Source organism: Mesoplodon bidens (assembly GCF_964165515.1).
Source record: "Mesoplodon bidens genome assembly, chromosome: 9".
NCBI lineage: Eukaryota > Metazoa > Chordata > Mammalia > Artiodactyla > Ziphiidae > Mesoplodon > Mesoplodon bidens.
Window position 1 is genome coordinate 103,791,321 of NC_138166.1, and position 15,175 is coordinate 103,806,495.

General features: G+C 53.7%; 1 protein-coding gene across 5 annotated transcripts in view; it reads left to right on the forward strand.

The window, feature by feature from the left end:
- DPP6 (dipeptidyl peptidase like 6) overlaps positions 1-15,175 on the forward strand; it is a gene marked incomplete at both ends in the record, with an annotated part of 1,069,187 nt that overhangs the window by 932,382 nt on the left and 121,630 nt on the right. For all 5 annotated transcript variants that reach the window (XM_081243456.1, XM_081243458.1, XM_081243455.1 and 2 more), the window contains one exon: positions 13,577-13,731. In XM_081243456.1, coding sequence (XP_081099582.1) covers positions 13,577-13,731 — 155 coding nt within the window. The remainder of the gene's footprint in view (positions 1-13,576; positions 13,732-15,175) is intronic.

The window sequence follows — 15,175 nt, forward strand, 5'->3', positions numbered from 1 at the left end:
ATATTATACGCGGGCACACGAAGGTGCCCGCGGGGTGCAGGGGGGCCAGCCTGGGAGGGCCTGGGTGTGCAAGTAGTACCAGCACACACTTGTTGACCCCCCAGGACTGTCCCCGTGTGAAATCCATGGAGCCCTCCCGCTCAGGCCGTCCATGGCAACCACCTTGGCTGCTTCAAAGGAAGGGGTTGGGGGGGGAGGGGGAGGGGAGGGGTGGGGAAGTGGGGGCTTCCCCCAGACCATCGCCACCACCTCTCCGTCCTCTCCCCTCCATGGGCACAGCTGGATTCGGAGGAAGAACTCTCTGCTCGGGTACGTGGTCTGGGCTTGGGGCAGAGGACAGCTCACCTTCCCACCTGGAACTGGGACCTCACGTCTTCAGCCCGAGGCACACTGAGCGACTGCAGGCTGAGGCCAGGTGCAGGCCCGGGAAATTCAGGGGGCGGGAACAGGTGGGGACGGGGTGGGCTGTGGGCAGTGGCTTGGCCCTGAGCTCGGGGATTTGCCTGCTTTGCAGTCTCCCGTCCACGCTAAAGGCAGCGCAGCACCACGGTGTGACCGTACCTGGGGTGACCAGGATCCCCCTCCCCTCGTTCACACCGAACTTCTGAGCTGTGTCTCCCTAGTCAGCACCTATCTGTACAAGTCGAAAGGCAGCCTCTCGTTCTTTGAACAATAGAACCAAGACTGTTTCATAATTTGATGCAGTTAGGTATGGAAACTGTTCCGAGTGCTGTTTATAATTCACAGGTAATTAACTTTCTTTTTTAGAAAGAAATACAAAAACTTGAGACCTAATTTCCTGATACACATTGTTTTTGATATCCATTATTTTTAAAATACGTTTTCACTGATATTAAGAAATAATTATGCAGACTGTCTCAGGCTGATTAAGGTGACTATTGCTCTGTTAGGATTTTCTTTGAAAATATGTAATGTAATGAGCTTTTTCTGCAGTGCATCCTAAAAGGAAATATTCTCGTTTTCTAGTTTTAAACCTGAAGTCAATGTATAAAATAAATGTTACCTATAATTTTAAGGCTCTAATTTTGCTTTGTGGTGAAAAATTCTAACTTTCAGAAGAGGACAACATAGAGTCAGCACTTTTAAGAAACGGTTTCTTCATAAATACAAGCGGTGGTAAATGTCAGTTGGTAGTTAAGTCACTATCCAATTAAAATTCCAATTTCAGAATGTCAGTCACTTATAACTTTCTTGTGAATATTATTAACAGGATGATCAGCTTTGGCAAAATACCAGGAAGAAAAATACGACTGTCTAAGGAAATTAAAAATCACTGTAGGGTTGATAATACATTTTACCTCAACCAATCACTATTATAGGTTATTAAGTTACTATCCAAGAGTACTGTGGTGGAACGTTCTCCTTTAAATGGGACACATTTCAGGAGCTGAACTTAAAACCATTGCTGGTCAACGCCAGGGCACAAATGGCAGGCTCTCTCCAGGGCTGCCTGACCACCTGGCAGTTGGCCTTGCAGAGTGTAGCACCGGGGGGGGATGATCTGAGATCTGCTGACCAAGTTCATTCTCATTTCATGTTCAGTGGCACACACGGGATCCAAAATCACAGGTGGGCACTGGGGCTGGGGTGGGAGAGTGGTAGGAAAAGCAGAATGGAGATGGGAAGATACCAAATAAATGTCTCTTTCAGTATTTTCCACAGATACACTCCTTTCACATACTAGCTGTGTCGTTTGAGCCAATTATTTAAACTTCTATCCCTTTAAGTTCCTTAAGGGAAAAATAAAGGTAATAATGGTACCTAATTGGAGTGGTTGTTTGGAGGGGTAAATGAAAACTTACTGAAACACGCACGCACGCACGTGGACACACACGCGTGAACGTTTTGCCTGTAAGTTTTGATGGGAAGAAGGAAAGAATGATTGGCCCGGACCTGGGGTTAGAGGAGGGGTCACAGTGAAGTGCTGTCTGTGTCAGGGCTGCCAGACGAGGTAACCTCCGCTTTCTTCTTCACTTTGCCTGGATCGGCCCTGTCTTCCTAGCATTACTATCCTCGCCAAGGTCTTATTAATTATAAAAAAGAAAAGTGGGGAGGAGTTCAGTGGGGGTTGGTTTGGGGTTGTTTTGTTGCAGGAAGTATAACTTTTGCAGGCGCTTTACAAAATGAACAATGAAAAAGCAGCAACGCTTCTTGCCCTGAGCAGCTAGTGTATCCCCTGAGGCTTGCTGTTCCCCGCCAGGCAGCGATAACCCGCCAGGGCCCTCCAGGGAGCGTGAGCCATTTGCTTTTTCTCTCCTCCAATTACCAGGACCAGCGGTGAGGGTGATCGACAGTGAGGTCTCCCTGCTGGCGAGCTGGTTCTGTCACCAGGTGCCCGGGCACACCAGACACAGGGCCGTGCCACAGTGGCCACATCAGTTTGGTCCAGGCTCACCTTCCGTCTGAGCTTCTGCTCCCTCAGGTGGGACCCTGACGACCAGTCTCCAAAGACCCAGGCTGATGTGCATTCCATGATAACAACAGATGTTGTGCAGGACTTGCTAGTGTATTTATGTATAATAACTAATATAACTCTTACAACAACCCAGTGAGGTAGATACTGTTATCATCCCCATTTTACAGATGAGAAAACGGAGGCACCAAAAGACTGAGTCGCTTGCCTAAGGTCACACAGCCTGTGAGTGGCCCTGCCAGAATGTGAAGCTCAAGAGTCTAGCTCCAGGGTCCATCCTCCTGAGCACCGCATGCCGACGTGTGTAGGGCAGGATGCTGTGCACATGGCTCCCTCCAGGTCCCTCTCCAGGAGGCCTTCGGGGATGGGCAGAGTCACCCTCCCGTCCGACCGCCACCCAGTGGTCAGCACCGTGTGATACCTGACTTAGCACACGTGCTACTCCTTGAACATTAGAGCAGAACAGAGGAAAACGAGGTTTGCCACCACGGCCGACACCGTCCTCCCAGTCCACCTCTGGTCCCTCCAAGGATCACGTGCAGCCTCTCCCCCGCCCTCACCCACCCCTCCCCTGCAGCCCCTGGGGAAGTGACTGCCCTGCAGGGATCCACGTGGTGTCTGCAGAAGCCCAGCCCATTCACGCAGGCTCCCTCTTCTCTCCTGCACCCGACCTCCCCAGCCAGAGACAGCGCACAACTGACGCTGGGCCGACAAGCCGTCATTGCTTGGGGTCTTGCATGATTTTTTAAATGCAGGCAAAGTCATTCTGCAGCACGAGCCCCTTCCTCCTGTGGCCACCCACCCTGAGGATGAGGGAGGCCACATGCTCATGTGCAGGTCTCCTTTTTCCTGGTCCTTGGGAAGGTTTTCCCTTTCGTGTGAGATCCTTAAGGCAGAACCCAATTCCCTGAGTCTCTTCTCTACCCCAGAGCGTGCATCGCAGCGCTCGAGGAGCTGGTGTTCAGCGTGGTCACTGGGGGAAGGTCCTGGGTACACAGGCAGGAATGTTGACCTTGAACAAGGGCCCGCGGCCCCACTCACTGACACCAGCACGCCAGCGGCCTTGGAGCTCTGGAGGCCACCTCCAGGTCCTCTGTGGGCAGGTCGGCGGGCAGATCAGGAGATGCTCAGAGAGGCCGGGGCCGAGGAGCAGGGGGCCGAGCTCGTGTCCTCACCGAGCGCCAGGTCTGCTCTGCGCCTCCCGCCACACCCCGAGTGCACCCGCCACGGCCGGGCCTGCCTTCCGGCTGGTCTAGACTAACAGATTTCCAGTAGACAAAGCCTGCCGCAGCCTTGGCCACCCTCTGCTCGTGGCTGCTGGTTACTTTGCCAGGAGCTCAGGAAACAGGATGGTGTTCTGTCTGGTGGTGGACATTCTAGAACCTGCTCAAAGGAAGTTCCGTCCACATCTAAGTCAGGGGGGGAAAATGGGCCGTGGGGCCTGGTCGGGGCGTCTGCGAATCCATGCCCGCGCCTGGTTGTCCATGGGACCAAATAAACTGTATGCCACCGTACAATTAACTGTCCGTCCAATATGTGCAGGTGCTCTTGTGATGTACGAAATACAGATTATTCTAAAAGACACGTTGACTATTTCAAACTGGATTAAAATGTGGACTGTGCAGTGTTTTCCTGTAAGGAGGTATGCTCGTATTCAGAAAGGTTGGGAAAAAGTAACGTAAGCCAAACCCCTGATTTCACAGTCAAGGAAGAGAGGCCCAAAGCCGCGGGATCAGAGCTGGGGTCCGGGTCTCCCCGAGATGGCAAGTGGCCTCCGGAGTAGCAGGTGGAAACCATTTTCCTAGGTGATGCTATTTTTGTGTGGATTTTTCTCCAAAAGTCACTTTTCTCTCTACTAGGACATTTCTCACTGTTGTGGGGCCCAAAGCTCATGTGACTTGGGGGACCCTCCTTAGAAAAAAACTCTGGTAACGAGCACAAGATTGGGCCTGAGAAGGGGCCCTGTGTCTTCAGCTTCTCCAGCCACCGGCCTGTGTCCCTGCCGGGTTCACCTTCCTGCGAGTTCTTCAGATTTGGCTTCTTCTCCCCGGAAAGCACACCCTCCAGCTCAGGGCCCCTGATGTTTGCATGTGTGTGATTATCGCTTGATTATCTTCCTGATTAGGACCTTAATGCCTCCTTCACACCAGCATGGGAATTTAGAGTAAGGGAGGGGATGCGGGGCGGGAATCTACCTACACAGGAGGCACGCGGCTCAGGAGCGTGGGGCCCTCTGTCCAGGAGCGGCTGCCTTCTTGCCCAGCACTGGGGAGCGGCAGGAGGCCCTAGGAGGCAAGGGTCTGCCCCCAGGGCCGGGCCACGGGACCAGCACAGAGACCAGAGACCGGCTGGCTCTTCCCCTCCCCGTCTCGGGACATCCAGCTCTTAGCAGCATCTCCTGCCTTCCTCACATTTGTCTGAATCCTGGCCGAGGCCCACGCTGGGACCCCCTACTTCAAAAATAAACTTGAATTCAGGCTGACAGCTTTGTTCTAAAGTGCTTCCTCCGGGGAGGGGTACAAGTCAGCAAACGTGCTTCTCATTTCCGAGTCACTGAAAGGCCGTCGTAAGAGCCAGTTTCTCTGTGTGTCCAGCACTGAGCGTGTCCTCTGTCTGCTGTATTAGACGTTTGCTTATCCACTGAGCGATGAGTGGGTGGACGGCTGGATGAATGAACATCTCTGACACATGGTCCCCTGCCCGGGTGTGGAGCGGGTGAATAGGGGGCAGCGGCCTACGTGCTGGACGCTCCCTCCAGTGCCCACGGTGAAAGTGGGGAGGAGAGAGCAGGGAAAACCCGAAGAAGGAGGACCACGCAGGAACAGGAGCGCAGCACACCAGCCAGGGTTGCCTCCTCCCCTAGCCGTCTTTCTGTTCAAAGCTTTTCTTAGCTGAAGCTGTTCTCAGTGGTCCAAATACAAAGGCTTAAACAGTGGCCCCTGTAAGGTGGGCAGAGCTTGGCAGGCACAGCTCTCCTCTCTTCTCTGCACCAGCTGGGAGGCTGGGCTGGAGCCACCTGAAGGTGCGCTCCCTCAGGTGTCCCATGGCTGATGCTGGCTGCCAGCTGGGCCCCAGGCTGTGCTGGCAGGGACATCTGACACGTGACTGGGCTTTCCCGCAGTGTGGTGGGTGGTCTCGACGGGGAGCAGCCCAGGCCAGAGAGAGCCCGGGGCGGGAGCACACGGCCTCTCACAACCCAGCCTCGGAAGCCACATACGTCACTTCTGCTGCATCCTGTTGGTTCATCGGCTGCAGAGGACCTCTCCGGGTTCAGGGGAAGGGACCAAGGCCTCACCTCTTATTAATGGGAGAGCGTCAAGTCCCAGAAATGTTGCCAGGGCCAATTTTGGAAAATACTGTCTGCCACACTAAGCAAGGTGTCGAGCTCAGTAGAGGAATTTATACTAAGGTGTAAATGATTCCCCAGGGAAACAAAGAGCATTAATAACCCAAAAATGCTGTTCAGGAGGGTTTTATGGGTTCAGCCTTGGAAGATGCCTCTGAGGTTTGTCTACTCCCAAGTGGCTGTGCACCCTAAGGTCTCCCCCGACATAAGTCCACCCGGTAGTTAAATTCATGGACCAGGTGTGGCACGGGAGCCTACAGGGCCTCGGGAAAAACCATAAAAGGTAATCGGTCAAGCTTACGAGCCTGAGGGTTTGGAAGCCATAGACACAGAAGGCCTCCTGTGAACCTCTTGCTTTAGGCGACGGTCTAGCCACTTCTTCAGCAATTATAAATTCAGGAACATCTTACTTTGTGCTTTTGGAGGCAGTCTATGAATTTACATTGTACCTCTAAGAAAACACAGTCTGCTTCCTGACTACTGCATTCTCGACAGAAAATCCAGGCAGCAGGGAATTCATGGTGTGGCCGGCCCGCCCCAGTGGTGAGCTGGAGCATCAGATACAGGGAAATAACTAGAGTGTGGAAATGGCAGACAACTGAATTGAAAGCAGGAGGATGAGCATGCTTAGTCTTGCCGTGCCGGCAGCGGGGCTGTCTGTGACCTCTGGCCATTCAGAAACGCAGAGAGAATGTAGATGTGTCTCTGCACCCCTCCCCCAGCCCGAGCTGCACAGCTCATAGAAATGTGTGTGCGTGGTCCGATTTAGCCTTCTGCTCCTGATAAAAATGGGTCTTGGCCTTCCCGCCTGCCCCAGGAAGATGAGGCTGCAGGAGCCGGTCCTGCAGGAGCACGTGCATCGGAAGAGCCCTGAGAGAACACGGCAGCAGGTTCCCCAGAGGACTCCGAAGCCTCTCGTTTCCCTTCTGTCTCATGTTTGCGGCCCCTAGTCTGCCTTGGGGTTCTTTTCAGCCAGACCCCGTCCCGTGCGGCCTGTCGGCCTGGGGAAGCCTGGGCTGCAGCAGTCGGGGAGACGCAAGCCTGCCTCTGTCCCCAGCCTCCCGGTACCCACCGTCTCTCCCCGCTGCCTCTCCCCACGCCCTTCCAGGTCTGCACGACCCTCCATCACCCCTGTGGACCCTCGTTTTCCGGCATCTGGTGCAGAGGTCGCCCCCTGGGGGATTGCAGGTCCGGCCTCAGCTTGCGAATGGAAGTAGAAGTCTCTCTTCCTTGTTAAAGTGCTGTCGGAAGACAGATGAGCGAGTGTCCTTTCCTGGGCGCGGGTCCTTTGCAGACCCCCTAGATGGCTGGCGTTCTGTCTCATACTTCTGAGTGATACTGACCTACAGCTCTAACTCCGTGGGTTTGTCTGACGTTGAGGACCTCAGGAACTTTGTGACCTACTCTGGACCCCCCTAGGTCTATACTATGGCGTTTGCCACCTGCTTGGTCTACAAAGTCTCACCTCGTGTCTGCTCTCCAGCCAGCAGGGCAGGGAAGAGTCAGTAGCGGCCCCCCCTTTCCTTTAAAGGAGGACCTGGAGTTACTCAGACCTTCTGACCTAGCCCACGGGCAAGAGTTCCCGCCGTCACACCGGACTTCACACCTCCCCCCGCTACACACGGGAGGCGGGGAAGGGTCTTTATTCTGGAAGACCATGTGCCCAGCTGTGATTCTTTGCTTCCTTTCCTAAAAGAAAGGATGGATTTTGGGGGAACAGGTCACGTGCCACCTCCCCAAGAGCTTTCTCTAATTTCCCCCAAAAGAAAGAGACCTTCTGTGTCCCCAACCCCTACACTCCTGAGGTTTCTGCTCAGCTGGGTGAGGGGTGGGAGTGGTGGTCATATTTTGTTTACTACATTTCAGACTACAGAATTTCATCTCTCCCATGCTCTGGCATAGGGTTTAGGATGTATTGAGCCCTCAGTCTTTAACTCCATCAAGTTAATTTCTCTCAACCTCCAGTTTCTCAGCTGTAAAAAGGGGCTTAATCCAGGGTTCTTGGGAGTATCCAAGATTAGCAAAGGCAAGTGAAGTATGTGGCGAGGGTGAAGGCTGTAGAATAAAACATGACATCCCTCAGACGCACATTTACTTGTTGATCATCAGGCTCAGGAAGGACGGTGGAGGTTTCTCTGCCCGCCGTGAGCAGACACGGTGGAGGCGTGGTGGGGCCTCGGGGGAGCACAGGGCGGGAGAGGCATCCGGGCAGGAGAGCCGGCCGTCTGAGGAGCGAGGAAGCCTCGGGCTGTGGCTCCGACCCCGAGCCTGACACTGAGACTCCTGCTGCTGTTGTGTCCCCGTGGTGATTGCTGGTGACTCTACTGGTTGAAGACTGTGCGGGGAGTGCTCGGCAGTAACTCGCCAGGTCCGGTCCGGGAGGGTGGGCGGAACCTCGGCGTGTACTTGCAGGCGATTGGATCTGAAGAGGAGCGACTGATCTAGCACCAGGAGGGCTGTCAGCAGTAGATGAGTTGTTTCACGCAAAGTACTTGCAACAGGGTCCGGCACGTGTTAGACATGCGTTAAACCAAAAAGTGTCCTTGAATCTGACTGGGATTCAGGAAGGGTCCCAGTCACCGCAGGTCCCCAGCACGTTGGGTGGAAGCTGAGACAAGCCAACTCGATCTGCCCATTGGAGGCTGCGACGGTCCATGCCAGGGCCTGCAGGATGCAGCCCAGCACACTCAGCATCAGACGTGTGTGTGTGAGTGCGTGAATGTGTGTGTGCGTGTGCGCCGGGGGCGGAGGAGGCCAGGTCCAGCCCAGCTTGTTGTTAGGGCCCAGGCCAGCGGGCACCCCCCATCCTTGTCAGGTCTGGCTTAGAAATTCACCCTGCTGAGTTTCAGGGCAGAATTCAGCTGACTCTCTCCTACCAGCATTCTCCCAGCAAGGAGCTGGTTCTATGGCAGCCAGTACAGTCATGACTTTGTGCGGACTCCCGGGGCTACCATATCAAAAGACCACAAACCAGATGGCTTTAAACGGCAGAGATGTATCATTCCAATTCTAGAAGCTGAAAGTCTGAAATCAGGGTGTCTCTTCCAGCTTCTGGTGGTGGCACGCTTGCTGTTCCTTGGCTTGTAGACCCATCACCCCACTCTCCACCTTTGCCATCACCTGGCATTGTCCCCTGTCTGTCTCTGTGTCTCTTTACTTTTCCTCATGAGGTCACCAGTCATATCGGATTAGGGGCCCCCGCCCGCCTCCAGTACGACCTCATCTTAATGTACATCTTAATTACATCTGCAGTGACCCCATTTCCAAATAAGGTCACATTGATGGGTACCAGAGATTAGGATGTCATGTCTTTTAGGGGGACACAGTTCAACCTACAACGAACTTTTAAGCAGAACCTATTCTTTTTCTGTTCAAGTAGGTATACCACCCCCCCAGTAATATGGAAGCCTGTTTCCTGTATGCTAATAAGACTTTCAACTGAAAAAAACACACAGCCTAAAAGACGCAAGTTGTGTCTTAATCAGGGACCTTACTGAGGACTGTAGCCTGGGAGACAGCCTCTCAACGAGCTCGGAGGGACTGTTCCAAAGAGGAAAGGGAGGAACCAGGATGTACAGGAGTTTTTGCTGAAAAAAGTCATGTGATCAAATAACAAAAAAGTACTGCTAGTCACAAAAACCAGACGTCTCAAGTTCATGGTTGTAGGGCTTTTCTATGTATGGGAAGTTGCAGGAGCCTGGTCTCACTGAAATTATTCCTAGATCGGCATCATCACGATCTAGGGCCAGTATCCTGTTTTTCTCCATCCTGAATTCCCCTCAGGGCACACCGCGGGCTGCAGTGGCTGGTGGCTTTAAGGCAGCAGCATCCTTTGTTTACTGAAATGGCAGGTGACATTTTTCTGTCAGCAGACCGTAGGCGTGCATTTCCAGAATGCAGTGCCTGTTTGATCAGATGTGACATATTAACTGGCAAGTACACGGAAGTCACCCGCAGAGCTTTTGCTTAAAAGGGGCTTGTGCCCTTCCCCCACCCCAGTATACACTGACTGTGCTGCCTGGAGCGGCCCGAGTGGCCATAACAGAAAGCACCCACCATTCCTGCGTTTCCCTGAGAACCTCCCTAAGTGATTCCGGGCAACTGTGGTGGACCGACCTTGGGGGCCCCCTCTTATTCTGCATCTGGAAAACTCGAGAATTCCTCCTCTTGGCTGGACTGGCCTTCATCACCTTGAACCCGAAGGGGATTTTGTCCTTCCGGATATGGATATTCCCTTAACGTGTGTGGCGTGAATGACAACATTCACAGAGTAGAGTTGGCTTCTCTGAGATACGATGACAAGAAATGAGGGAAATGGCCCAGATCCTGCTGTGAGCTTCAGCTGCATGGATAAACATTTCTGCCTCTTCACGTGAATGTCCCCAAATGTATCTTTCTTACTTGATTCTGAGAAGGTCCCTGGACGGGACAGGGAAGGTGGAAGGAAAGCTGTATCCTCCCGTTCTCACGAGTTATTTGTACTTGTTCAGAAAGGCAAGTTTCTCCTGTTGTTCCAAGCCAAGCGTTCATGCAGTTAATTTAGTTGATGAAATGGGTTTTTTTCCCCTGCAAAACTCTATCCATAAACTAATTTGATTCATGGCATTTAAGCCAACTGCCTCATGAAGCTAGAAGCCTGAAGAAAACATTTGGAGAATAGGGACATTCTCAGTGAACACAAAAATGTCACGGCCTCCTTTGCCTAATCCTTTTCCCCATCGTTTCTTATCCTTACTTTATCTCTTTAATGAGCAGCTAACTCACAGGAAAATAAAAACACCAAGGAACAATGTGTTAAAGGGCATTTGGGGAAAATAAACGGAGGCCGCCCTTTGTGTATGCCCGGGCCTTTGGCATGGCGGAATTTCTTTTTTATTTGTGATCATCTTGCTGTGGGGTGGAATTGAAAGGAACATTTGCCAACACACACACCAGATACTTGTCATCCCTGAACTGTGTGGTTTCCAGATTCCCTTCTGACCAGCACATTTATTGTCTGAAGCCTGTGGTCCTTTTCTGCATCTGTGTCCTCTGAGCAGTGCACTGAGCTCAGTGGAAATACTCTGGCATCGCTGACAGAAGGGACAGAAATGGTACTTGTCAGCCCAGCATCAGGCCTCCCTCTCCCCTGATTTTGTCTCTCTCACCCCTGCATGTGTGACCCCCTGCCCTGCACTGACCAGACCAAAGCAGGAGCGTTTCCTTTTGGTCTGAGGGCAAGTTCTAGAAATGAGGTGGGCACGTGACAGGTGGATGAGAAGCTGGCAGTGCCCTCCTGCACCCCTGGGCCCGTCTGGGGATGAAGGTGGCAGGACCCCCCAAGGCTGCTGATTTGCTGTCCCTCCCATTTCTGGAGGTCGCTCGGGGTCAAGGAGAAGCCTCAGAAGAGCTGTGTCAGCAGGGCCTGTGTTGTCTGCTTGCTCTTGTGCAATGCTGCCTCCTCTAGAAGCCTTTGTTGCCCCCACCGCTTCTCTGTGGGGATTTTCTGGCTGTGAGTGAATGTGCCGTGAGAGCCGTGGCCAGGCTCGCGCAGCTGGTTTCAGGCGGACGCCACCTCCTTGGCCCTCTGCCCCTCGTGTCCCGCTCACTCCCAGTGATTCCCCTCATGCCCTGATGTCCCCGCCCTCCCAGCCCTGCAGCACAGACGCCATTGAGCAGAATCACCCAAAAGTTGCATGGTGAATGGTGCCTATTTTGTCCAGCAGGCCATCTGCTGGAGTCTGTTGCTCACTGTCCCACGTGCGCCGGCCAGACAATCAGGTGGTGCTGGATAAAGTCATTTCTGAATCACCTCCTTCCACACCCGCACCTGAAAGTCACTTTGCCGGCCGCCAAACACATTGGAAAATTACAAGCAATGGAGAGTTGGCTGACTTCCTTTTTTATCTTTCCCCCCTCAGCAGACCTTTGGGTTTTTATCGACTCTGCAGAAGCTTCTGAGTCGTTTCTCGGATGCCGCAAGGTCACAAACCGCTGTCAGGGAGGACGTGTTAGAGGCAGCCGCTGTGCCCCTTGTTTGACAGCTGGGGGCTTGTTCGGGGCCTCCGCGGTCGATGGCAGGATGGGCAGAACCCGGGACTCGGGGCCCCTTCACCGTCCTTCACTGATCAGCTGTGAGGCTGGCCTGGGACGCGTCCGGGTGATGGGAAGTCAGATATGCCAGGGGCTTCGTGGTGGATGAGACTCCACTGTCTGGTGCTGGTCCCGGGTCACACTGGGTCAGGGTCCCTGCAGGCTGCCGGCAGGCCTGGAGGAAAGCCCGCGGAGGGCCAGGGAGACTTACTTAGAGGGAGGCCAGCACTTTCTGAAGGGAATAACTCCTAGCATTGCTGCTGCAGGCCCCACGCAACTTGGGGGCTTGTCCCACTAAGAAACCAGGCCAGTGCAGCCAGTGATGGAGGGACAGACTGCCTGGGCGGCCCGTCTCCCGGGAGAAGGAGTTGCAGTGCCCCACTTTCAGTCCTGAACTTGGCTGTGGGATGCTTTTGTAGCCACTGCAGCAGGGCCCTGACTGACGCGGCCCTGCCCCCGGCCCCCCTGCCCCCCGCCGTCCCCATCCTGCAGCCGGCAGATCCCCGTGCCCCCTGGCCGGGCCGTCAGGCTGGCCCAGCTCCTGGCCTGCTGCCTTGCTTCTCTCATCTCTGTGACCCTTCCCTCCGCTGGCCATCACCCCTTGTCTCTACTCCGATTCACGTCATTCCCTGTGTGGTTGATGCACTCACTCTGTTTTCTCAGGCGCCTCAGTTACCTTTCTGTCACCACAGGCTCACAGAGCCGGTTTATGGTCTCCACCTAATAACGACCAGTGAATGGGACTCACAGTATGTGATTATAGAGCTGTATTGATCTTTCTTTTAAAAACAAACCTAGGGGGATTTAGTTTATAAAACTACATAGCGTGTACAAGGAGGAATCCGCCGACCTTAGAGCTGTTTCTCACCGAGATGCTCCTCTGACCCTCGCACTCTAATGAGTTGTACCTGGGAAGTGTCTTCTCTTGGCTTGTTCCAAAGACGCAGTAGAATTGTTCTTTCCAGAATAGATGACAGACCCTACAGCACTCACCCCTAGTCAAAACTCTAATTAGCCAAGACTCTTCGGGGCGGGCAGGAGTGTTGGGTGCTCCCGGTGGAAGCCTGAGAGGATTGCTGCTTCCTCTTCGGATCCGTAGAAGAGAAGGCCATTCTGTGCTTCTGCCGTGTGGAGTGAAACCACCTCCGTGCCTCACAGTGAGGAGCCTGCTGGCCTTTGAACGCCTTCCCCTCCTGCACGGCTGTGCGCAAGGGGGTCTGTGTGCCGGCACGACCCCGCGGCATCTCCTGCAAGTCGGTTTTCTGGGATTCAACCTGCAACACAGTTTACTTCCTCACTTGCTTCTGCCTGGGTGTGCCCTGCTTCAGAGTGAATGTATCTCCTCTAATTCTGTTTTTCTGACATCTTAAAATAATAACCCACAACAGAACAATAATAAGTCAATCAGAAAGGACTTGCTGGGCTCATCATACTCAAATTTGTGCCCCCCAAAATGGTTTTTAGACAGTTAGCCTCTGTTTGGTTGGGCCTTGAGTGACTGGGTTTGATTGATTGGGTTTGCTGTGCTAGGGTTTGGTGGTCAGACCAGGCACCTCTGAGATGAAGGCATATCCCGGGCACAGGGAAGCCTCCTCAGAGGCTGTAGAAGTTAAATGACCCCGAAGGGGCTCGTGATTTCCTGTCCAGCTCCCGTGGTGCCCGGGCAGCACTGGCCGATGCTCCATCCGTGCTCCACAGTCCTCTGCTTTGTTTGTTTCCCTTAGAGGAGATTTTGAAGACCCACATTGCCCACTGGTGGTCTCCAGATGGTACGCGGCTCGCCTACGCCACCATCAACGACTCCCGGGTGCCGATCATGGAGCTGCCCGCCTACACCGGCTCCGCCTACCCGACCGTGAAGTCCTACCACTACCCCAAGGTAGGCGGGAAGCGGCCGCAGGGCAGCTCTGCGTTATTCATCAGCTCCCCCGCCCAGCCGACTCCCACCGTGGAGCTGTGATAATCAGATGTGTTATGAGCAGTGCAGTAAACAGAGCAAGATTATTTCCCATTACATTGCATTAAATTCCCACTTTTGCTCAGTTGAATTTGTCGGCAGGTTTACTTTCTTTTAAATAATGCAACTACCGTTAATCATTTGTCTAAGCTTCATTGCAACCAAAATACATTACCTCCCTTGTGAGTCCATGGAGACAAAAACTCACACTGCCCGCTCGGGGGCACCCTGTCCTCTAGTTCCTTTTTTAAATTCTGGGAGGTCAGAAGGACCCCTGTCTGTGCCTAGTCCCCTGGGCCTGGGCTGTTCTGTCCTTGGTCATATTCTGACCCATACTGTTTCTAATTGCTTCCCACAAAAAGCCAGCAGAACAGCAAGGCTGCAGGAGTGGGGCAGGGGACGGATAGCTAAAGCCCGCTTTGTTAGCAAATCACAGCGTCCTGGCATGAAGGGAGGGCCTGATGCCGCAACCTCTACTGCCCACTCAGTTGGAGAGAGGCCGGTGCCCAAGAGAGCGGACGCAGCTCTGCCTGCACCCACCTGGTGACAGGGTCCCCATGTCCACCCAGGGCTGCCTTGGAAGGACCCCTCCAGCCTCTGCCAGTGAGCCCTGGGCCTCGGCTTCCAAGCCATCAGAGGGCTCTGGGAGCTGATGCCACGTGCCGTGTATACCAGAAGTATGGGACGTGCCAGCCTACAGTTTGCAGCAAGAGAGGCGACAACGTCCAAGTGAGGCCAGTGATGTCCCCAGAGTCCCAAGCCAGAGAAAGGAAACACCAGGTGTATCAGTCAGCTCAGGCTCCGTAACAAGCACGACAGACTGTGTGGCTTAAACAACAGACATTTATTTCTCACGGTTCAGGAGGCTGGAAGCCAGAGATCACCTAGAAATGGAATGGTTTCCCTGGTGAATCCTTTTGTGAGAGCCCCCCAACCCAGGAGTGATGTAATGACCTGAAATCCAGAAAGGTACAGGCCCCCTGATTTTACAGGGAACTCTGGGACAGGTGCTCTGAAATTGGAATTATAAAGCCCAGATGGCTCAGGATTTGGGGTTTCACGTTTTAATAGAAAGTCAGCGTGTTCTGGCCAACAGAATTCAGATGCCCACTTCCAAATCGGAGACCTAAGCTGATGACCCATCTGATGCCTGCCCTGTGTGGGCCTGAGTCCCTCCCTCACCCCAGCATCTCCGTCTGTGGGGGCAGAGGAGCCTGGGCCGTCAGGCCCAGCAGCCTTGTCTTTCCTGCCCTGGCAGGCCCGTGCTTGTCCAGGGAGGGGGAGCAGGGATGAGCAGCTTCCTCTTGAAGGACTCTGTCCTCCCCACGCTGAGCCTCTTGTGAATCTCCTCCAGACTTAGTGCCCA